The sequence below is a fragment of the Ranitomeya imitator genome, chromosome 2, assembly GCF_032444005.1.
Source record: "Ranitomeya imitator isolate aRanImi1 chromosome 2, aRanImi1.pri, whole genome shotgun sequence".
In the NCBI taxonomy this organism is placed as follows: domain Eukaryota; kingdom Metazoa; phylum Chordata; class Amphibia; order Anura; family Dendrobatidae; genus Ranitomeya; species Ranitomeya imitator.
Window position 1 is genome coordinate 644831442 of NC_091283.1, and position 25714 is coordinate 644857155.

The following is a 25714-nucleotide window of genomic DNA, read 5'->3' on the forward strand; positions in this document are numbered from 1 at the left end:
TACTAGAAGTGTTTATAATGAAACTGAACTCTGGCAGTCAGTGTGGGGGAGGGGCAGGACTGCATATATGAGAGCTGAAAGCTGCAAATTAGTTTGCTGCGCTTCATCGCATGCCTTTACTTTGCAGTGAGAAGAGCAGACGGTCATTGTATATCTCACACTGAGCCTGATGTAAACTATTGTGGAGTGGGTTCTTTTTTCCCCAAAGTGTTGCTGCCTTTCAGAGAGGCAAAATTAAAATAGAAAAAAAAATGTTTTATTCTGCTTTGGAGCGCCTATTATAGCATGTGCCCACTTCAACGTGAAAAATTTAGTGAAAGGTCCTCTTTAAAGGCAGCTCTGAAATCAGTATCAAAGTATGCGCATGACCTTATAGGGGATCGAAGACTAAAAAGAGTCATACTCTAGGGTCAAAAATCCACTGTATAATATTGGAGAAGACATTCTTTATGGTCATATGGAATAAAAAGACGCTTACAGCACCACGGCAGGGCCACACATTCCAGGGCACCCTTTCAAAAACCCTTTCAGGGCACCCTTCCTTACGCTCAGCCAGGCTCTAATTCACAATGGCTATGTTCTGGGCAGCATGAATCAAGTAACACATTCACTTTAAGCTCAGTAATAAACAATACCCTGATGGTGGCTGCAAGAAAAATGTTATGATTAATGTCTAGGATGGAATGTATGGAGAGCTGCATTCCACAACCGTGGTAACAAAAAAAATAATGTATTTTTGTACATTTGAGCAACCTTTCGCAATATTGTCTCAACGACTTGTCTAAAAATATGTGTTGGGCTTCTATGAGGGGTTGAGCCTGGCCATATCATGATTAATTTACTATAATTCATGACTAAAATTGACACCAGTACTTTGCTTGCATAAATGTCTGTTCGTGGAACATGGACTATCAAAAGATGCAGTAAGTTTATTAAGAGGAGTGCACCTCTTAATACATTTGCAGCAAATCCCTTCAGTGTCCTTCCAGTTAAAACTTGGTTGTGAAATCTCAGTCGGAGCAAAATGTCTTCATATGTCTATGCAGAATCGCGTTATCGACAGCTATAACGGGAATCTGACAGCTGATTCATGCTGCCCGAAAAAGAGAGCATAAATCAAAGACCAGCGTCTTCTTGCAGTCATGTATGTTGTACTCTGCAACACTGCGGAGTTTTAGAAAAAGCATGATTTTAACAGATGGACTGGTGTAAGAGACAAGTACCTCTGGCATGGGCAGCATGAATGTCAGCTGTAAAAATTATTTTTTTCTGTCAGGACAAAACGATTTTTAGAGGCAAGTGGATACATACCTGTGCAGCCAGCCCAGTGCTGTATATATTACCAATAAGCCCATCACTCTGAGCATCCAAGATCAAGTCCAATAAAGCTACAAGAGTACTATTCACCGTCGTGTAGATATCTGAAGGCACATCTTCCATATCGAGCACACAAGTAAATGCCATCACTGCCACAGCTGCCGTATCTAGAAAGAAACATGGTCATTTTTTCATTTTTATATCTTAATTTATTCCTAAAAAAACTTTTATCTCTAATATATATCTAAATAAAACAAAGTTTACACTGGGCTTATTATTATGTGCCCTATCTCTGCAAGGGGCCTGAAAGCAGCCAGATACCACCACCACATCTAGGATCTTTAGCTGTTCCAGTTTAGCCTCCGGACCAAAACAGCGGAGGTACTGAAAACACTTGCCTAGGGACCGTACCATGTGGCTAACCTCCTCCATCCCGATATCACATCTTTCTACATTCTCAGGATGCAGGTAGTGGTGGGTACAATGGTGGAAGAGGGAGCCGCCGACTCCTTCTAGCATTCAGTGTGTGCAACTGAGACAGCAGACGCGATGACATTGTTAGGAGATGGACATACTGCCCATGTTCCCCCTTGAAGACACGAGTACTCTTATGATGTATAATGTATATTGTGGTATGTGTTATTAGCATTGATGTTGTAATCTGCCCATCAACAGGTAGTGAATAGTTTAATAGTTAAAACTTGTGACTAGTCGAAAGAGGGAGGGGGCTATGTAGCAAAATGAAAAAAGACTTTCTGGTAGTGAGTCAGACAGGCCCTAGCTTTCAGCTAGAGCAGACCTTTGGTCTGAGTACTCAGCAGAGTCGCATGAGTTGGGTGTTCAGAAAGTGAGTGGAGACCAAGGCAGTGGATAGTAACATAGTAACATAGTAACATAGTTAGTAAGGCCGAAAAAAGACATTTGTCCATCCAGTTCAGCCTATATTCCATTATAATAAATACCCAGATCTACGTCCTTCTACAGAACCTAATAATTGTATGATACAATATTGTTCTGCTCCAGGAAGACATCCAGGCCTCTCTTGAACCCCTCGACTGAGTTCGCCATCACCACCTCCTCAGGCAAGCAATTCCAGATTCTCACTGCCCTAACAGTAAAGAATCCTCTTCTATGTTGGTGGAAAAACCTTCTCTCCTCCAGACGCAAAGAATGCCCCCTTGTGCCCGTCACCTTCCTTGGTATAAACAGATCCTCAGCGAGATATTTGTATTGTCCCCTTATATACTTATAGATGGTTATTAGATCGCCCCTCAGTCGTCTTTTTTCTAGACTAAATACTCCTAATTTCGCTAATCTATCTGGGTATTGTAGTTCTCCCATCCCCTTTATTAATTTTGTTGCCCTCCTTTGTACTCTCTCTAGTTCCATTATATCCTTCCTGAGCACCGGTGCCCAAAACTGGACACAGTACTCCATGTGCGGTCTAACTAGGGATTTGTACAGAGGCAGTATAATGCTCTCATCATGTGTATCCAGACCTCTTTTAATGCACCCCATGATCCTGTTTGCCTTGGCAGCTGCTGCCTGGCACTGGCTGCTCCAGGTAAGTTTATCATTAACTAGGATCCCCAAGTCCTTCTCCCTGTCAGATTTACCCAGTGGTTTCCCGTTCAGTGTGTAATGGTGATATTGATTCCCTCTTCCCATGTGTATAACCTTACATTTATCATTGTTAAACCTCATCTGCCACCTTTCAGCCCAAGTTTCCAACTTATCCAGATCCATCTGTAGCAGAATACTATCTTCTCTTGTATTAACTGCTTTACATAGTTTTGTATCATCTGCAAATATCGATATTTTACTGTGTAAACCTTCTACCAGATCATTAATGAATATGTTGAAGAGAACAGGTCCCAATACTGACCCCTGCGGTACCCCACTGGTCACAGCGACCCAGTTAGAGACTATACCATTTATAACCACCCTCTGCTTTCTATCACTAAGCCAGTTACTAACCCATTTACACACATTTTCCCCCAGACCAAGCATTCTCATTTTGTGTACCAACCTCTTGTGCGGCACGGTATCAAACGCTTTGGAAAAATCGAGATATACCACGTCCAATGACTCACCGTGGTCCAGCCTATAGCTTACCTCTTCATAAAAACTGATTAGATTGGTTTGACAGGAGCGATTTCTCATAAACCCATGCTGATATGGAGTTAAACAGTTATTCTCATTGAGATAATCCAGAATAACATCCCTCAGAAACCCTTCAAATATTTTACCAACAATAGAGGTTAGACTTACTGGCCTATAATTTCCAGGTTCACTTTTAGAGCCCTTTTTGAATATTGGCACCACATTTGCTATGCGCCAGTCCTGCGGAACAGACCCTGTCGCTATAGAGTCACTAAAAATAAGAAATAATGGTTTATCTATTACATTACTTAGTTCTCTTAGTACTCGTGGGTGTATGCCATCCGGACCCGGAGATTTATCTATTTTAATCTTATTTAGCCGGTTTCGCACCTCTTCTTGGGTTAGATTGGTGACCCTTAATATAGGGTTTTCATTGTTTCTTGGGATTTCACCTAGCATTTCATTTTCCACTGTGAATACCGTGGAGAAGAAGGTGTTTAATATGTTAGCTTTTTCCTCGTCATCTACAACCATTCTTTCCTCACTATTTTTTAAGGGGCCTACATTTTCAGTTTTTATTCTTTTACTATTGATATAGTTGAAGAACAGTTTGGGATTAGTTTTACTCTCCTTAGCAATGTGCTTCTCTGTTTCCTTTTTGGCAGCTTTAATTAGTTTTTTAGATAAAGTATTTTTCTCCCTATAGTTTTTTAGAGCTTCAATGGTGCCATCCTGCTTTAGTAGTGCAAATGCTTTCTTTTTACTGTTAATTGCCTGTCTTACTTCTTTGTTTAGCCACATTGGGTTTTTCCTATTTCTAGTCCTTTTATTCCCACAAGGTATAAACCGCTTACACTGCCTATTTAGGATGTTCTTAAACATTTCCCATTTATTATCTGTATTCTCATTTCTGAGGATATTGTCCCAGTCTACCAGATTAAGGGCATCTCTAAGCTGTTCAAACTTTGCCTTCCTAAAGTTCAATGTTTTTGTGACTCCCTGACAAGTCCCCCTAGTGAAAGACAGGTGAAACTGCACAATATTGTGGTCGCTATTTCCTAAATGCCCAACCACCTGCAGATTTGTTATTCTGTCAGGTCTATTAGATAGTATTAGGTCTAAAAGTGCTGCTCCTCTGGTTGGATTCTGCACCAATTGTGAAAGATAATTTTTCTTGGTTATTAGCAGAAACCTGTTGCCTTTATGGGTTTCACAGGTTTCTGTTTCCCAGTTAATATCCGGGTAGTTAAAGTCCCCCATAACCAGGACCTCATTATGGGTTGCAGCTTCATCTATCTGCTTTAGAAGTAGACTTTCCATGGTTTCTGTTATATTTGGGGGTTTGTAACAGACCCCAATGAGAATTTTGTTACCATTTTTCCCTCCATGAATTTCAACCCATATGGACTCGACATCCTCATTCCCTTCGCTAATATCCTCCCTTAAAGTGGACTTTAGACAAGACTTTACATAGAGACAAACCCCTCCTCCTCTCCGATTTTTACGATCCTTTCTAAACAGACTGTAACCCTGTAAGTTAACTGCCCAGTCATAGCTTTCATCTAACCATGTCTCGGTTATTCCCACTATGTCAAAGTTACCTGTAGATATTTCTGCTTCTAGTTCTTCCATCTTGTTTGTCAGGCTTCTGGCGTTTGCGAGCATGCAGTTCAGAGGATTTTGTTTTGTTCCAATCTCCTCACTGTGGATTGTTTTAGAAATGTTCTTACCTCCCTTCTGAGTATGTTTTCCTGGGTCGTCTTTGTTCGAGTCTAATGTTTTTCTTCCCGTCCCCTCTTCTTCTAGTTTAACGCCCTCCTGATGAGTGTAGCGAGTCTTCTGGCGAATGTGTGTTTCCCAGGTTTGTTGAGGTGTAGTCCGTCTCTGGCGAGGAGTCCATCGTACAAGTAATTCACACCGTGGTCCAGGAATCCGAATCCTTGTTGTCTGCACCATCGTCTTAGCCAGTTGTTTGCATCAAGGATCCTGTTCCATCTCCTGGTGCCATGCCCGTCTACTGGAAGGATAGAAGAAAAAACTACCTGTGCATCCAGTTCCTTTACTTTCTTCCCCAACTCTTCAAAGTCCTTGCAGATTGTCGATAGGTCCTTCCTTGCCGTGTCATTGGTGCCAACATGTATCAGAAGAAATGGGTGGACGTCCTTGGAGCTGAAGAGCTTTGGTATCCTATCGGTCACATCCTTGATCATCGCACCTGGAAGGCAGCATACTTCTCTTGCAGTTATGTCCGGTCTGCAGATGGCTGCTTCTGTGCCTCTCAGTAGTGAGTCTCCCACCACCACCACTCTTCGTTGCTTCTTGGCTGTACTTTTTGCTGTCACTTGTTGCTGTGTGCCCTTTTCTTTTTTGCTTGCTGGTATTGCTTCATTCTTGGGTGTGCCATCTTCATCCTCTACAAAGATTTGATATCGGTTCTTCAGTTGTGTGGTTGGTGATTTCTCCAACCATACAGCTAATAGAAACCAGAGAACAGTTACATACATCAAATGGCATATTATTCAAATACAGGACAGGGCAAAAGTACATATCATGACAAGTAGGGACAGTTCTTGTGGGGTTAACTTATCCTATACGCTGGTCCTCAGACCGAGGTTGTTGTGAAGCGGTAAGGGCGCCAACAACAGCTGACGCAATGCTTGTCCACAGAGGTCCTGGAAATAACGGTAGTCCGTCTTCTGGCGGCAGCGGTTGGTCTCCGGAACCTGAGCCCCTAGTCTATGTATCAGTGTGGCTGGAAGGATAGAAGCCACTGCACGGTCTGAGCCCAACGTGGTCCGGCAAAAGTATACTGGGGAAGCAGAGCGCTGCCAGCAGTTCCACTCTCTGTCTCTCTCAAGCGGCACCCGCGCTGTACACACAGGCCCAGAGCACTCAGCTTCTTGCTTGGTCACGATCAGCGGTTGCACTGCACATCTTTTCTCATAAGTTCTGCTGGCAGCAGCGGGGAAGCTCTGGCGCGGGCCTGCGTAGTGCCAGTACTCGAGGGCAGGAGTGCTCATCCCTGTCTGCTGCGTGCTGTCCCTTCCCGCCAAGTCTGCTCGCTTTTGCGCATGCTCCGCTCTTCCTGAGCTAACTACACCCCCTGCTGCTGAGTGCAAAGGTTGTTCCGGTGTGTGAAGATATGGTGAAAGAAACATTTGCGAAGTTATGCACCCGCTATCTATTGTACATTGTTCCCACCTTTAGTAAAGGACTGTTTATTTTTGAGTGGTGGTCTCTCTCATTGAAATATTCAACATCTGGTCCAATTAGCTGAAGTAATTTGCATAATGCGGCCTGTAAGGGCATAGTGCCCCCATTGACAAAGTCCACACACCCAGTCGGGGCATAAGAGACAAGTTCCTCGCCCATGGTTACCACCCCACACCACGCTACAACATCACTACATAGCGTCTTCTACGTGGAGCCTCAGTGCACACAGCAAACACTGGAGCAGTACATGGAAACAGGAGAAAGGTATGTGTTTATTTTGTTATTGTTTTTTTATTACACGCGTGAATGTGTGTTGCATGCTTCCAACTTAGAAAGAGCAATTTAAGGAAGGACCTGTTCCAGGTTAACTGTGACCTACTGCACAAAGAAAGATCGATAGAGACATGGTTGGGTGAATATTGTGCATGTAGCGTCTGCTGACACCTCCGCTTGGCTACCCTTGTCCCATCATGCGGGGACCCAGCTTACTCACTGCCCCTGCCCCGGCATGGTCCTCATGTGTCCCCTCATCTTTCCCTGTGCATGCCACACTGTGTTCCGGTGGCGTACCTTGTGCGCACGTACGCACATGCCCCTGTTCTTAAAGGGGGGCATTTAGAAAATGTGTGCACTTGCAAGGTGTCTCCCAATAGTTGGGACGCATCTTGTATGTAAGGCACCCTCCCAATAGTTACTGTTAGGTGGTTTAGTGTTGCAGCTGTATGTTGCCAGGTCCCTGGTCCCTAGTCTGTTAATATTTTCCATATGTTGTGTCCCGTTAGTCCAGTATAGTTAGTCCTTGTTTCTGTGTCCGCGTCGGCAATGTCCGTACCCTGAAATGGCATTGGCAGTTTCCTGAGACAAGTGTGTCCAACCTGTCACTGTGGCCATTCCACTTTCTATCCAGAGACTGCACAGTCTAAACCTCTCCCTTTGGCCATCCTATCTGCTATCCAGAGACTGCACAGTCAGAACCTGTTCCTGAGGCCGTCCTGTCTGCTATCTGTTGATTGCACAGTCTGAACCTATCCCAAGTGGCCATCCTGTCAGCACAGTTAAACCTATCCCAAGTGGCCATCTTGTTGGCCCAGTCTGAACTTGTCCCAAGTGGCCTTCCTGTCATTACAGTCTGAACCTGTCCTAGTGGTCATCTTGCCCTGTCTTGGACTCTCTACCCAAAGTAAAAATCTCTGACCCTTGAGGTTAGCTGCTACTGCCAGATGCTGCCCTGGAGGCTCCAATGAACCCAAAGGTAGATGCTTAGTCACACCCCTCCTGGGTAAGTCCGGTCTGTGGCACAGTGGGTCCGCAAAACACATTTGCCATCTGCGAATGTAACAGTTTGCTCAGGCCATGGATTCCGCTGAACCCAAGACTCCCTAGGTCTGGACCTGTACCAAAAAATCTCCTGTCAGCGTGGCCAACAAGACATTTTTTTCATATTTGAGGACTATAACTACCCACTTGGATGCTCTGAAGACAAGCGCTTCTTTTACTCCAACTCAAGTTGCCACAGCTGCTGGTGAGTCTACTCTGCCTGCGACTAATACCCCTGGAGCTAATATCAGTTTATCGGCTCCTGCACAATTCAGTGGAGACCCTAAACACGTCATGGATTCTTAAACCAGTTCACCATGCAATATGAATTTTTGCTCCATCGGTTCCCAACTGATCGGGTTACAGTAGGATTCCTAACGTCCCACCTTGCAGGAGAAGCCCTTGCATGGATTAACCCCTTGTGCCAGAGAGGGAATCCTGTGACCATCGACCTACAGGTCTTCCTGGTGGCCTTCCTTAAAGGGACTCTGTCACCTGAATTTGGAGGGAACAATCTTCAGCCATAGGAGCGGGGTTTTCAGGTGTTTGATTCACCCTTTCTTTACCTGCCGGCTGCATGCTGGCTGCAATATTGAATTGAAGTTCATTCTCTGTCCTCCATAGTACACGCCTGCGCAAGGCAAAATTGCATTGTGCAGGCATGTACTATGGAGGACAGAGAATGAACTTCAATCCAATAGTACAGCCAGCATGCAGCCGGCGGGTAAGGAAAGGGTGAATCAAACACCCGAAAACCCCGCCCCTATGGCTGAAGATTGTTCCCTCCAAATTCAGGTGACAGAGTCCCTTTAAGGTCTTTGGCAAACCTGGTCATGCTTCTTCTACTGCATCTTCCCTGCTCAGACTGCATTAGGGAGAATTGTCCTTCAGCCAGTATGCCAGTATGAGCCTACACAAAGAGTGACTGCAGACTTATCGATTTGGACTGGACAGCCCATTTATAAACATTGAATAACTTTAAAATGAACTAGGGCAGAAATTCTGAGCCAGGCCTTTGTGTCTGACAATATTGGAAGCTGTTATAGCTACTAACAAAGTAGAGGGCAACTTCATATTAACTGGTTATCTGGGAGCTTTCATAGGGCTGAGCACTTATCTGTAGGTACAGTCATGGGCATGGCCAAAAGTATTGACACCCCTGCAATTCTGTCAGATAATACTCATTTTCTTCCTGAAAATGATTGCAAACACAAATTATTTGGTATTATTATCTTCATTTAATTTGTCTTAAATGAAAAAACACAAAAAGAATTGTCCTAAAGCCAAATTGGATATAATTCCACACCAAACATAAAAAGGGGGTGGACAAAAGTATTGGCACTGTTCGAAAAATCATGTGATGCTTCTCTAATTTGTGTAATTAATAGCACCTGTAACTTACCTGTGGCACCTAACAGGTGTTGGCAATAAATAAATTACACTTGCAGCCAGTTGACATGGATTAAAGTTGACTCAACCTCTGTCCTGTGTCCTTGTGTGTACCACATTGAGCAAGGAGAAAAGAAAGAAGATCAAAGAACTGTCTGAGGACTTGAGAAATCAAATTGTGAGGAAGCATGAGCAATCTCAAGGCTACAAATCCATCTCCAAAGACCTGAATGTTCCTGTGTCTACCGTGCGCAGTGTCATCAAGAAGTTTAAAGCCCATGGCACTGTGGCTAACCTCCCTAGATGTGGATGGAAAAGAAAAATTGACAAGAGATTTCAATGCAAGATTGTGTGAATGTTGGATAAAGAACATCGACTAACATCCAAACAAGTTCATGCTGCCCTGCAGTCCGAGGGTACAACAGTGTCAACCCGTACTATCCGTCGGCATCTGAATGAAATGGGACTGTATGGTAGGAGACCCAGGAAGACCCCACTTCTTACCCCGAGACATAAAAAGCCAGGCTGGATTTTGCCAAAACTTACCTAAAAAAGCCTAAAACGTTTTGGAAGAATGTTCTCTGGTCAGATGAGACAAAAGTAGAGCTTTTTGGGCAAAAGCATCAACATAGAGTTTACAGGAGAAAAAAAGAGGCATTCAAAGAAAAGAACACGGTCCCTACAGTCAAACATGGCGGATGTTCCCTGATGTTTTGGGGTTGCTTTGCTGCCTCTGGCACTGGACTGCTTGACCGTGTGCATGGCATTATGAAGTCTGAAGACTACCAACAAATTTTGCAGCATAATGTAGGGCCCCGTGTGAGAAAGCTGGGTCTCCCTCAGAGGTCATGGGTCTTCCAGCAAGACAATGACCCAAAACACACTTCAAAAAGCACTAGAGAATGGTTTGAGAGAAAGCACTGGAGACTTCTAAGGTGGCCAGCAATGAGTCCAGACCTGAATCCCATAGAACACCTGTGGAGAGATCTAAAAATGGCAGTTTGGAGAAGGCACCCTTCAAATATCAGGGACCTGGAGCATTTTGCCAAAGAAGAATGGTCTAAAATTCCAGCAGAGCATTGTAAGAAACTCATTGATGGTTACCGGAAGCGGTTGGTCGCAGTTATTTTGGCTAAAGGTTGTGCAACCAAGTATTAGGCTGAGGGTGCCAATACTTTTGTCTGGCCCATTTTTGGAGTTTTGTGTGAAATGATCAATGTTTTGCTTTTTGCTTCATTCTCTTTTGTGTTTTTCTTTTAAGACAAATTAAATGAAGATAATAATACCAAAGAATTTGTGTTTGCAATCATTTTCAGGAAGAAACTGAGTATTATCTGACAGAATTGCAGGGGTGTCAATACTTTTGGCCATGACTGTACTTGCTAACTACCTGCCTGTTCCAGCTCAGAGCAGTCACAGACCTGGCAGCAATTCTTCCACTTCTTGTGATGTCACATCGACAGTGCAGTTCCTTCTTTCCTGCTGTGCTCTATCAAAGGAGGTGTTACTGCTGATGTTATATTGATTGAACTAAGCTGTGTGATTCATATTGCACCAGCTGGTGCATGAGAAGCACAAAGTATCAGTGTTGCAAGCAGGATTATCTCACTACACTGCTCATGCAATGTGAATCGTACTAACTCAGTATTAGGCAGCGGGAAGCTTGTTGTTAATAAACATGCTGAGGGCAGAGATGCTTTGTCGACAGAGCAGAGTGGAAGAGAAGGAATTGTTCTGTTGATGTAACAATAAGAAATCAAAAAGACTTTTGTATGTGTAAAGTATATGTTCTCCGATACTCTTGTCCATATAGTATTTCACCTGTATGTTACTGGTCTTTTTATTTAGGAAAACCCCTTAAATGCATTTGTCAATCTCTGCAGTATTTAGCTGTACAGTAAGGGGGTGTACTGTTCCATGTGCCTCACAACACAATCTCTGGGTGCTGATAGGTTGCTGTGGCAACTAGGGGCATGTTGGGTACAATAATGTGATATTGGATTATATAGAACAGGGGTCCCCAACTCCAGTCCTCAAGGCCCACCAACAGGTCATGTTTTCAGGATTTCCTTAGTCTTGCCCAGGTAATAATTGCATCACCTGTGCAATGCAAAGGAAATCCTGAAAACATGACCTGTTGGTGGGCCTTGAGGACTGGAGTTGGGGACCCCTGATATAGAACATGTGATCAGTAAATCACAAGAAAAGTTTCCAAGGGGAGTAAAAATTAAATGGTGCTCTCATTTACAAAGATTGTCCTTGTTTTAGGAAGCAGAGAACCACATTATTCCATTATACCATATGGTGTTCACATAAGGCTTTTGCCCAAGTGACAATTGTTGTCTGGTGCCGAATCACTTTTTTGGATTTATGCACCATTTTTTTTTCTACAAACTTCAGAAATTTTTTCCACACTTAAAAAAAGAAAACAAAATGTTACAAATTTGGTATTGTGTAAAGGTACCGTCACACTGGACGATATCGCTAGCGATCCGTGACGTTGCAGCGTCCTGGCTAGCGATATTGTCCAGTGTGACAGGCAGCAGCGATCAGGCCCCTGCTGTGATATCGCTGGTTGGGGCAGAAAGGCCAGCACTTTGTTTCGTCGCTGGCTCTCCCGCTGACATCGCTGAATCGGCGTGTGTGACGCCGATTCAGCGATGTCTTCGCTGGTAACCAGGATAAACATCGGGTAACTAAGCGCAGGGCCGCGCTTAGTAACCCGATGTTTACCCTGGTTACCATCGTTAAAGTAAAAAAAACAACCACTACATACTTACCTACCGCTGTCTGTCCCCGGCGCTGGGCTTCTCTGTACTGGCTGTGAGCGCCGGGCAGCCAGAAAGCACAGAGGTGACGTCACCGCTCTGCTTTCTGGCCGCTGTGCTCACAGCCAGTGCAGAGAAGCACAGCGCCGGGGACAGACAGCGGTAGGTAAGTATGTAGTGGTTGTTTTTTTTTACTTTAACGATGGTAACTAGGGTAAACATCGGGTTACTAAGCGCGGCCCTGCGCTTAGTTACCCGATGTTTACCCTGGTTACCGGCATCGTTGGTCGCTGGAGAGCTGTCTGTGTGACAGCTCTCCAGCGACCAAACAGCGACGCTGCAGCGATCCAGATCGTTGTCGGTATCGCTGCAGCGTCGCTTAGTGTGACGGTACCTTAAGGGTACTGACCAGAAGAATAATTTTTTTAGGTAAATTTTTTCACATAATGAACGCCGAAATAAACAAAGCCCAATAAAGCAATGGAAGCAATTGCATTTTTTCACCTTTTACCACACTTGGAATTTTTGACTTTTTCAGAACATTGTATGGAAAAATTAATGGTGTCATACAAAACTCATCTCGCAAAAAAACGAAGCCATTATACAAGTATCTTGATGGAAAAGTTAAAAACGTATAGTTATTGCTAGATGGCAAAGGTGCAAAAACAGAAAATTGCTCAGTCATGAACGGGTTTATGAACGGGTTAATGATGCTCACAGCGCTGCTCTAGTTTGAATGGCAAATTCTCGAAATAGCACATGAGATCTCAGTTTTTTATAAAAAGGGCTAAGGTATTCCCATGCCGGAATCCCACAACCCAGAAGTTTGGAGCCTGCTGCTATCAAGACCTTTATGAGCTATTTCGGCACTGTAAACTAATTTTTTTTTTTTTAGACAAATCACCTGTGTTCGTACCTAGCCTTTTTTTTTCTTATAAAAAGGGCAGCCACATAACATTAACAGCGCTTCTAAATAAATAAGGCAATAAGGCATTTCTAAACCGATTTTCTTTAACTATAATATCTTCATTCTAGAGTGGACATATGAAAGGGCTCATCATAATAGTGAATTTTAAAAGGTTATTCTCATCTTCATAAATGGGTATTTGTTAACGTAACACACCATCATCCACAACTAACGGAAAAAAGGGAAGACATACCCATCTGGTCCCTGTACAGACTACAAAGACCTTTGCTGCACAAATCAAAAACACCACGTTGGATTTGGCTCTCTAAAAGGCCATCAAGGGGTTTATCATACCCCCTGAGGAACAAAAGGGGAGATTGCATCACACTGCCAACAAGAGGAGAGAAAAGTGTGCAGGAAGATACGAAAACCAAGGTTGAAAACATTAAAATACATTCATAAAGGGTAGAGGGGGAAGCTAAGGAGAGCCAAAAGTAAACAGAACAAGTATAACCTCTCAGAAACATAAATATGCAAAAAGGAAGAGAAGCTGGGAAGAAAAACAAACAGACTCACTGCAGGAATTCAACTGGTATTTATCATGCAAGGTAAACCCCTTAGCTGAAGGGCTGGAACTCCTAAATCCAAGTTCATGTAGAGGTATAGCAAGCAAGGAAATGCAGTGAAGGGTGAACATATAAAACCCAACCTAGAATGTGATAGGACAGACCAAAAAAGGAAAACACCTGTAGAGAAGCAAACCAAGAAGGAGGAATACAGACAGTTGGAACAATCAGCATTTGGATATGTAAGAAAAGGCAATAGCTCAGCAGACAGGATAACCGACCACTCAACAACAGGTCTGCACATCGAATCGCCAAACCAAGCCATGACAATATTGTCAAAGCATCCTTGTTAATCAATTTTAATATTATTTAAAATACTTAGCCTCTCTTCAGACATTAAAACTTTTCTTTTGTTTACTGCTTGCTGCCTTGGAGACTAACCACTGCTGCTAGACCGCAGAATATGCACAATACTTACAAGCTCTTTTCTATTGAGCTTGTAAGCACTTTTTGAAGCTGGAAAGCTTCAGCTTCTAATCCCAAACAGCTTCAGCACAATGTCTATAAATTAGGCAGCAAAGGTGGTCGGGCTACTAGGCAACGAGCTGAAAACAAAAGAAAAGTGTTAATAGCTCAAGAACAGCTACAAATTTCAACAAGCAGTAAATTGCAAAAGTGCCTATTTCATACATTTATGAAGATGGGACTACTTTTAACGTTTTTTCCCCTTTTCTAACTTTTTACCAGTCTATCTAATGCTGACTTCAAAACCATATGAACTATATTAATAATACCAAAATGTACACATTTGGCATTTACGTTTCTTCTCACCACAGTTGGATGTTTTGTGTTGCATAAGCTTGTAGACCTAGACAGCAGCTTTTGGATTAAGACATTACATTTTATGCGAGAACTCACCTACAGAAAATATGTGCCCAGATGCATCTGTAGGGATAGTTGTTGCAGAAATATTTGCTGACGTAATAGCTGCAGGCTGGGACATCACACACTGAGCTAGCACATCAAGCCCGACCTGGTACCAGGTAGTAAGAGGGGTTCCATTGCTGTCTGTAATAAAGTCATAATTGAATTACAGCATATACACACTTAAGCTAGATGCAGACTAAAACATATTTCCTATGTAAACAGGTTTTTTTTTTATTAGAACATCTTCTAAAATATGGTTCCAATTATGGGAAGACAATGGCCAATTAGCAAACCTCACTCTCTCATTAGATGAATCATCTAAATGTTCAGAATCAGCTCTGAAATTTCAGAGTGCTGTTAAACAGGTTTGGGTGCCCTATAAAGCAACTTGGTTCATTTTCATCTTGATCACAGATTTCCTATTTCCACCACACCCGTTTTCTGAATTATCCAGGGCCGCCATCGTGGCATTTTTTCACTTTCTGATGTATGGGGCCCGGTGAGCAGAAATACGGTGGGGGACTGGACCAAGTTGAGGCCCACATCTCATTTGCTTCCGCTCAATAGGCCCCAGGGTACAATAAAGCACTGTGTGCCATCATGCCACCATTGTCGGCGCATATCTTGGCGCAAGGTGCTTTCCCGGAGATCCACAGCCATCAAAATTAAATGGCTTCACAGCTCCAGCTCTCGATGCCTTTTCTGTGATGTCTGGTGATGGTGCATGCAGGATGATGTCATCATGTACGCGCAGGCGAGAACGTGCACCGCTAGACTTTTTGTTTTTTAATAAATTTAATTAGTTGCAGAAAATTAGGGTAATTGAGGGTATGGGATGGTAGACAGTGAATGATGGTGTATTGAGGGTGGGGGACAGCAAATGATGAATTGAAGGTGGGGGTGGGGACAGTAAGCAAAGAATTGAAGATGGAGGGAGTAAATATTGATGTATTGAGACAGCGTGATTGGGAACTGAAAATGATGATGAATTGGGGGTGGGGGAGAGTACATGATATATTGAGTGTGGGAGAGACCAGTTGATAATGAATAGAGGGTGGGGGTGGGAAGGAAAGGACATGACATAATGAATTGGGGCAGAGGTGGGCATGTAAATATAATGAATCGGCGGAGCGAGAGATACAGGGTGGAGGGGTGATGAGGATGCAGGAGTGTGACTGGTATTGTATTGGGGAAAGAGTACATGTGCTAATTAATTTGCATATTTATTGGGTGGGGAAAAGTGGCTATGTATAGTTAGTGGGGCACACTCGTGAGATTACAATTTATATTTTGAATGGTGGGTTGCATAATAACAAATGATACATGGTGGATGGTGTATTCAGCTGCGTAGTGTAGAAGTTGGGGAATGTGCTCTGAAAGCAGTGCTCTAGATAACTGGGTGTTATTTTCTGCAGAGATGAGTCCTGGCTGGAAGAAGTGATGGTGGTCTGCACTCAACGAAGAATAAAAGTGATCTTGAAGGACTAGAAACAACGTCACTCGTGAGTCAGTGTATCACATGTACACTGACACTATACACTGTATACTATGTACAGAGCTCCTGTGTAAAATGTCACTAATGATTTCTGTATTACCGTACTTGTACACTAACACTATATTCTGAGCTCCTGTGTATAATGTCACTGTGATCACTGTACTACGTGTCCACTGACACTATACACAGAGCTCCTGTATATAATGGTACGTAGTATTGTGTTTTTTATTCTTGATCAGTATTGTAGTATTTGGTCATTATGTGATGGTAATAAGTAGTCTGGTCATGGTGTGGCCTTATTTGTTCCTTGTATGTGGCATTATTCGATCACTATGTGGTAGTAATATATTCTGGTCATGGTGTGGTGGTAATTATTCCTTGTATGTGGTATTATTTGGTCACTATGTGGTGATAATATGTGGTCTGGTCATGATGTGGCAGTATATGTTCCTTGAATGTGTTATTTTTCGGTTACTATGTGGTGGGAGTATGCGATCAGGTCATGGTGTGACCATTTTTTCCCCTTGTATGTGGTATTATTCTGTCACTATGTGGTGGTAATATGTGGCCTGGTCATGGTCTGGTGGTATTTGTCCCTTGTATGTGGCATAATTTGGTCATTTTGTCCCTTGTATGTGGTATTAGTCGGTCACTATGTGGTGGTAATATGTGTTCTGGTCATGGTGTGGTGACATTTGGCCCTGTATTTGGTATTGTTCAGTCACTATGTGGTGGTAATATGTGGTCCGTTCATGCATGGTATGACGGTATTTGTCTCTTGTATATAGTATTATGGTCATTTTAAAAAAAATTATGTGACACATTCTCTTAAAGAAAAAATATATTAAAATATACCTAAAAAGAGTATTGGATATTTTAAGAAATGTTTAAAAGGTTAGAGTCAAGTAGGGCCCTGCTAAAACGTCTACCTTGTTGTGGTCACAGGCTTAAAAAATCTTTTGCCCAAAACAAAAGCTGATGGCTATGTATGTGATTTAGTGTTCGATGTTAATGTGTGATTAGTTAGTGAGTGCGTGGTGCAGATGTGGAGTTTTTCCAAGAGTGGGCAGTGGGACTATGGAAGGTTCGAGGGGTGCCATTGGACCTGCAGTGAAGCCTGGGCAGAGTCTCAAGGGGGCCCAAAAACTTTGCCATTGTGGGGTCCTGAAATTCCTGGTAGCTGCCCTGGAATTATCTATATGGAAGCACTTTAGTTCTTTAAAAAAAAAAGAAAAAACCTAAATGCAATGAGCGGGCTGAGAGCTGCTGCAGGGAAAGATCTAACTGAGATCTTCCTTTAAATCATATAGCTCCACACATGGAAGAGCTCACTGCTCTGTTACAGCTAAAGAGAGAAAACATGGACAGTAAAGAGAAAGTAAAAACCCACAGAATGCAGTGGTAATTTTTGTAACTTTCCACCTTAGTAATGGAAAATAATAAAAGATGTACCTGATTATAGCAAATAGAGAAATCTATCACCATAATGTCAAAAAATCTTCAATGCTTTATTTGATATCCAGTAACTTATTAGGGAAAAGGCAAATATTACATCTCCGAAGAATTTCAGATCGCAAATGATCCTTAGTCATAGATGAGCAGATGTAAATTTAAAAGAGTTTGTTTATATGTAATGTTTAAAGAACATTGGTGGAGGGTGTGGGCAGCAATACGAAAACAGGTGCAGGATATAGAAGGTTAAAGGGGTTTCCTGTCTTTGTTAGGGTTGGCGGAACGCACAGAGTATAAATATATGTAATAATAGGTGCGTTCGCAACCCGGGGTCCACCGTGCAGGAGAGGAACCTGCTGCTAGAAATAGTCGGCGCTATATGGCATATTAGCGAACTCTGTTACTTCACAGAATCACTAGGATAGGGAAACGATGTGCCCTGTTAACCTCACAGAGGAATACAGCTACCAAACAGAGCAAAACTATGGTCATGCAGTCAGCATAGCACACAAACAACTCCTCACCGGAGGTGCCAGTATTCTAGGGGCTTATTTCAGCCAAGACCTGAATCCAAACACACAAAACTCCTCACCAGAGGTGCTGGTATTCTAGGGGCTTATTTCAGCCAACCCTGACCTCATGCATACATGACCACACAGTAGCAAGGCTCAAAATTTAAGTTGATACTAGCGCATGGCCGTGCGGCCATGCAAACCTTTTATAGCTGTAGCAGACAAGGACCTTCCTGGTGGTCCAATAGAAGCTACTACAGGACCTGAGCATGTGACCCCAGACCTCCAATGGGTGGTCGTCTCGTGGGCATGCTCAGTATGAGAAAAAGCGTGACTTAGTCCCAGAAAGACCTGCTCGCTGCTGAACATTGCTGGCTAGAATGACAGAGCCTGGAAGGACAATAGTAACCAGTCGCCCAGTATCAGCCTGAGCCAGACGCTGGGACCGACATCTCTGCTGAGCAGGCTCCATTGGCTGGAGGAGAATGGGAGACCGCAGCAGACATGGTTCGAGATTCCCCCTTTGCAGCGGTGGGAACTTGACACCTAAGAGTCTTAAATTACAAATCTGCAGTCACTGTATGACTGCAGACTTGTGAATCCTCAAATCGAGCACACTGTGTGCTGTGAGGATTCTCAGGTGTCGGCGGATATAAAAGCAGCTCTCCATCAATGTTAACAATACTCAAACAAGAAAATAAAAGAAAGAACAATAACTATAAAGTATATCATAAAAGAAAAAACACAAGATTCAATCGTGTAAAATCAAGTCAAGTTTCAAATTTAAGCCATGAGGTATGTGGGTATTAAAGCACCACTCCAGCATTTTTTCTTTTCACCGCTGGATCCATGCTTTAAAAATAAGCCCCCTGACCTCAGTCATATACTCACCGTTCCGCATACTCTCTGTTTTTCGGCACCGTTACGGTCACGTGGCACCATCTTTTGAGTGGAACTTCTGACTTGTTGGAAGTCAAAAGCTACGTCACAAGTTCTCAATGTAAGTCTATGACAGCCAGAACGAGGCTCTCATAGAGTTACATTGATTAGTGACATTTGGCTCTCTCCAGCAAACACTGGAGCAGCCAGTAGGTCACAAACTGCAGGAGATGGACTGTAGTGGTGGCAAAAACAGATGAAATCCCAGGAAGGTGAGTATCAGACAGGGGTGGTGTGGTAGGGGAGGGTGTGGTAGATTGTCTCACTCAGCTGCACACGGAGGTAGACACAGGTACACTGTCTCTTTAAATCTTCTGTTGGTTTATTATATAAATGGCATAAACCAACACAAAGGGAGAAAAAACACAGCCGTTCGGGCAAAACAAAGTGGTAAATCACAGTCCACAAACCTGCGGGGATCTGCCCGCTCTGGAGAACTTAGCATCTACAGGTTCAGTTTTCCTCCTCAGGACACTAAACGCTGGAGAACCACTCTCCAGCCCCATTCAACACCGACTGCTTCTGGAAGTCGACTATTTAAGCCCCAGACCACACCCTGGGATAGAGATAAAGTGGACAACCTCTCACCTGCTGAATGCTTGTCCACAAAAACCAAGCCCTTCAACAAAATGGCTAATTAACCCCTCACAACACTCAATGTGCAGGAGGAAGACTTCTGGGTTTTAAATCACTGAAGCTAACAGCCTCAGCGAAATATATCTTCCCTCCCGCACTTTGCCAGTGACTTTGTCACAAGGGGTAGATGTCTGTATTCTTGGTTTTCAAGTTAAATACTACTTATCTTTGTGTTTTAGGGTAGATGAGTGGATTAATATTATATTCACTAAGGACACTCGTAGGTCACCACCCATCCATATCCCAGTGATGCCACTGGGATGCCACATTCTAGGGACTAATCGAAAGTGTCATGGAAGAGGACATAAGCAGGCCATAAGCAGGCAGGCCAGTGGAATCGTGATTCTTCTCCTAACTTGGCGTCTCATGAACAGGTACCACAAGGCAGCTTCTAAAGCAGGCAAATTTCAAAACCAGCTGTGACTCTGAACAGTATCAAGGAATTACTGAAATGGTTTGCTGCTCATGTGTCAGTTCATCGTTGTTGGAAATTGATATTCTAACTTTCAGTTGCAGGCATACGATAGACTTTGTAGGCTGTGAAAATGGTCAGTACACTATTTGATGTTAAATATTAATTTATTATTATTATTATTACAGGACCAGGGTACACTACAGTAGCTGCTCAATAAGCAATATTCTAGGAGTTGAGTCAATGCACCGTAAATGCGAATTATAAGAAGAACAAATTTTTTTGCAATATTTTTTTTTGCCAATCATTAAGTCTAAAAAATACAATAGTTGGCATCTGGATCTAAAGATGTGGAATGATGTTTCAGATTCCAAATACAAAAATCGATTCTTGCACTTTTTGACACTTACTAATGCTGTCAAGTTCTTCCTGAGTCTTGGTTTCGAGGAGCTGAACAAGGTCAGTATTACTATTAGGAAGTTCAGTGGGGTCAGAGCATGAGGACTGCAGAGCAAGGACATAAAGGGCAACTTTTCCTGAAGTGAATGTTTCATCTACAAAGAGAAGAGAGTAAAAAAAAATCAGCAACAGTTAGACAATCTGCTCACAAATCAAAAAGTGTAAAATCAATGTGAATCCTAAAAAGGTTGAAAGTCAAAAACGCTAACCATGTCTAGTCCCATATGTGTCTGCTCTCCGTGTTAGTATACCACTTATTAGTATGTTAGTATACCACTATACCTAGCACAATGCAAAAATATATTAAATGGCTAAGTTTAAATTTAAACTCAGATAATATATGCATACATAGTTACCAATAATGCACTTAGCAATTTGGATTCATCCCACCCCAATAAACCATAGGACTTATTTCACCCCAATTCTGCTCAGAAACGTCTATTTGTGAATGGGGTTATGTAATATCCAACCTCTTCTGTCTAGGATGCCACAAAATTGCTGGAACGTTTGTCGTTCATCAGGGCAGTCTTACCAAAACTAGGACAGCTGGCATGTATATGTATGCAACTAATTAATTTCTTGATAGATCCTTCCCAAGATATTTTCACAATGAAGACATGAATACACTAAGTTTTAGGTATCCTCAACAACTCGCTAGCATAGAGGTGTTCTAATTAGGATATCAATTTGGATCCTTAGGGTAACTTTATTATTTTGAAGATCATTCGATGATATCTTGCACCATTTCATGGAGCCAAATTTTGTATTTCTCTAGCAAATAGGTGCCGACAGCACCTGTGTAGTAGCATCTATTGGAACGCAACAACGGGCTGAAACAGTGCTAGAAACATCAGCAGACAGCGAATGGTAAGTATTTTACTACAACCATGGAACATATATTTTACTGACACCTACAGTGCCTTGCAAAAGTATTCGGCCCCCTGGAACTTTTCAACCTTTGCCCACATATCAGGCTTCAAACATAAATATACCAAATGTAAATTTTTGGTGAAGAATCAACAAGAAGTGGAACATAATTATGAAGTTGAACGAAATGTATTGGTTATTTAAAATTTTTGTGGAAATTCAAAAACTGAAATGTGAGGCATGCAATATTATTCGGCCCCTTTAACTTAATACTTTGTTGTACCACCTTTTGCTGTGATAACAGCTGCAAGTCGCTTGGGGTATGTCTCTATCAGTTTTGTACATCGAGAGACTGAAATTCTTATCCATTCTTCCTTGGCAAACAGCTCGAGCTCAGTGAGGTTTGATGGAGATCGTTTGTGAGCAGCAGTTTTCAGCTCTTTCCACAGATTCTCGATTGGATTGAGGTCTGGACTTTGATTTGGCCATTCTAACACCTGGATATGTTTATTTGTGAACCATTCCATTGTAGATTTTGCTTTATGTTTGGGATCATTGCCTTGTTGGAAGACAAATCTCCGTCCCAATCTCAGGTCTTTTCCAGAATCCAACAGGTTTTCTTCAAGAATGGTCCTGTATTTGGCTCCATCCATCTTCCCATCAATTTTAACCATCTTCCCTGTCCCTGCTGAAGAAAAGCAGGTATAAACCATGATGCTGCCACCACCATGTTTGACAGTGGGGATGGTGTGTTCAGCTGTGTTGCCTTTATGCTAAACATATCATTTGGCATTGTTGCCAAAAAGTTCAATTTTTGTTTCACCTGACCAGAGCACCTTCTGTTAGGGAACCGAGTATAAATATATGTAATAATAGGTGCATTCGCAACCCAGGGTCCACCGTGCAGGAGAGGAACCTGCTGCTAGCAATTGGCGGTGCTATATGGCAGTATTAGCAAACTCTGTTAGTTCACAGAATCGCATGGATAGGGAAAAGCTGTGCCCTGTTAACCTCACAGAGGAAGACAGCTACCAAACAAAGCAAAACTGTGGTCATGCAGTCAGCATAGCACACAAACAACTCCTCACCAGAGGTGCCGGTATTCTAGGGGATTATTTCAGCCAAGAACTGAATCCAAACACACAAAACTCCTCACCGGAAGTGCCGGTATTCTATGGGCTTATTTCAGCCAACCCTGACAAACCTGACCACACAGTAGCAAGGCTCAAAACAAAGGTTGATACTAGCGCATTGCCGTGCGGCCATGCAAACCTTTTATAGCTGTAGCAGACAAGGACCTTCCTGGTGGTCAAATAGGAGCTGCTACAGGACCTGAGCATGTGACCCCAGACCTCCAATGGGAGGTCGTCCCGTGGGCATGCTCAGTATGGGAAAAGCGGGACTTAGTCCCAGAAAGACCTGCTCGCTGCTAAACATTGCTGGCTACACTGACAGAACTTGAAAGGGCAGCAGTAACCAGTCGTCCAGTATCAGCCTGAGCCAGACGCTGGGACCGATGTCTCCGCTGAGCAGGCTCCATTGTGGCTGGAGGAGAATGGGAGACCACAGCAGACATGGCTCAAGATTCCCCCTGTGCAGCGGCGGGAACTTGACACCTAACATTATCCCCCCTCCTCCTTGGACCTCGCTACGCTCGAAGGCAGCAATGAGCTGCGGGGCTCGAATATGCTCAGCAGGCTCCCAGGACCTGTCCTCTGGGCCATAACCCTTCCAGTCCACCAAATAAAATTTTTTGCCACGTACCACCTTGCACCCCAAAATAGAGTTCACCTCGTAATCATCCGTAGACGAACCCAATGTCCCGGCAGATGACTCGGAAAACTGAGACTTGTGTACGGGCTTTAAAAGGTACACATGAAAGATGTTGGTGAAACCTAGGCATGGAGGAAGAGCCAGACGGTTGACCACAGGGTTAACCTGTTCGAGGACCTTGAAGGGACCCAAGTAGCGAGGTGCAAACTTAGTGGACTCAACTCGCAGCCTGATGTTACGTGCGGAGAGCCACACTAAGTCGCCAGGAGCAAAGATTGGAGTGGGGCGCCGATGTGCATCGGTGAGGACCTCATTCTCTCCTTGGAAGCCCGGATGGCATCCTGAGTGCGGTCCCAAATGTCCTGTGCCTCCACAGCCCAGTCTGCCACCCTGGAGTCGGCGGAAGACACAGGCATAGGCACAGGAACCCGTGGATGCTGACCGTAATTAAGGAGGAATGGAGTCTGACCAGTGGAATCGGCTACGGCATTGTTAAGGACAAATTCCGCCCATGGTAGCAAGGATGCCCAGCCATCCTGCCTGGCAGAAACAAAATGTTGCAGATATGTGACCAGGGTCTGGTTGGCCCTCTCTACTAACCCATTTGTCTCGGGATGATATGCTGAAGAGAGATTCAACTCAATGCTAAGTAGACGACAAAGCTCTTTGCAGAACCGAGATGCAAACTGGGGACCCCGGTCACTGACAATTTTGTTCGGCATACCGTGAAGGCGAAAGATATGTTTGATAAACAATGCTGCCAGACCCGTGCAGAAGGTAGCCGTGGAAGAGGCACCAAGTGCACCATTTTGGAAAAATGGTAGTTGATAACCCAGATAATGGTGCAGCTACGAGACTTGGGTAAGCCCACCACAAAATCCATCCCGACCATTTCCCAGGGCCTGTCCGCCACAGGTAGGGGGTAAAGCAACCCAGTCGGCTGTTGTTGAGGAGACTTGTTTTTGGCATAGGAAACACACGCCCGAACATAATCTCCGACATCACTGGAAATATGTGGCTACCAGTACGTCCTCGCCAGCAACTCAGACGTCCTTTTGGTCCCAAAATGTCCACCCACCCTGGACGAGTGAGCCCAAGAGAGAACCTCTGGACGCAAATTTGAACGAACAAAAGTCTTGTTCGGGGGGGCACAGACTCTAGCGAAACCGGAGCAATGGTTCTCAGGCTCTCAGAAGGGACAATAAGCCGAGGCTAATCTTCCTCCTCCTCAGATGATACAATGGAGCGAGAGAGAGCATCGGCACGAATGTTCTTCTCCCCAGATAGAAAGTGGAGAGTGAAATGGACCCGGGAGAAGAACAGGGACCATCTGGCCTGGTGAGAATTTAGCCGCTGGGCTGTTTGCAAGTAGACCAAATTTTTGTGGTCTGTGAACACTTGAAAGGGAAAGCGAGCCCCCTCCAAAAGATGTTCCCATTCTGAGAAAGCCAACTTCATTGCTATCAACTCCCTGTCCCCGATGGAATAATTCCTCTCCGCTGGTGTGAAGGTCTTGGAAAAGAAGAAGCAAGGATGCTTCCGACCTTGAGCATCATTTTGGAAGAGGACTGCTCCAGCACCAACGGATGAGACATCCACCTGCATTATAAACGGCTTATCTACATCGGGGCGATGTAGGATGGGAGCGCTAGCAAAATGAGACTTAATAGAAGTAAAGGCTTTGGAGACCTCTTCAGACCAAAATTTGGGATTTGCTCCCTTCTTGGTGAGGGCTACCAAAAGAGCTACCGAAGTCGAGAAATGAGGAATGAACTGGCGGTAATAGTTAATGAACCCCATAAAGCGCTGCACCGCTTTAAGAGAATGGGGTTCTTGCCAGTCCATCACAGCTTGTAATTTGGCAGGATCCATAGCCAATCCCTGGGCGGAGATGATATAGCCCAGGAAAGGTAAGGACTCCTGCTCAAACACACATTTCTCTAACTTAGCGTAGAGGGAATTCACCCGTAAGAGGTCAAAGACTATGCAAACATCTCTCTGGTGGGAGTCAATATCCGGAGAGTAGATGAGAATATCATCCAGATAGACTACGACCGAGGTGGAAAGCATATCCCAGAAGATATCATTAACAAAAGTCTTGGAAAATGGCTGGGGCATAACAGAGCCGAAAGGGCATCATTAGGTATTCATAGTGCCCATCCCTGGTGTTAAAAGCCGTCTTCCATTTGTCCCCCTCACGGATGCGAATCAGGTTGTAAGCACCCCGCAGATCTAGCTTAGTAAATACCCTTGCTCCCCGAAGCCTATCAAAGAGCTCAGACATCAAGGGCAGAGGATACTTATTGTGATGGCGTTAAGACTGCTGCTGGGACTGACGTCTCCGCTGAGCAGGTTCCACTGCAGCTGGAGGAGAATGGAAGACCGCAGAAGACATGGTTCGAGATTCTCCCTGTGCAGCGGCGGAAACTCAACACCTAACACATTGTTCCACATGTTTGGTGTGTATCTCAGGTGGCTTGTTGCAAAGTTTAAACAACACTTTTTATGGATATCTTTGAGAAATAGCTTTCTTCTTGACACTCTTCCATAAAGGCCAGATTTGTGCAGTGTACGACTTATTGTTGTCCTATGGACAGACTGTCCCACCTCAGCTGTAGATCTCTGCAGTTCATCCAGAGTGATCATGGGCCTCTTGGCTGCA

The 25714-nt window shown here is 43.7% G+C and overlaps 1 protein-coding gene across 1 annotated transcript in view; it reads right to left on the minus strand.

Annotated features, from left to right (window-relative positions):
• The window catches only part of LOC138665397 (cobalamin binding intrinsic factor-like), a 122914-nt gene that overhangs the window by 34130 nt on the left and 63070 nt on the right, over positions 1–25714 (minus strand). The window contains exons 3-5 of the mRNA XM_069752836.1: positions 20364–20507; positions 14499–14648; positions 1312–1484 (exon numbers count right to left, since the gene is read on the minus strand). Of these exons, the coding sequence (XP_069608937.1) occupies positions 1312–1484; positions 14499–14648; positions 20364–20507 (467 nt within the window). The remainder of the gene's footprint in view (positions 1–1311; positions 1485–14498; positions 14649–20363; positions 20508–25714) is intronic.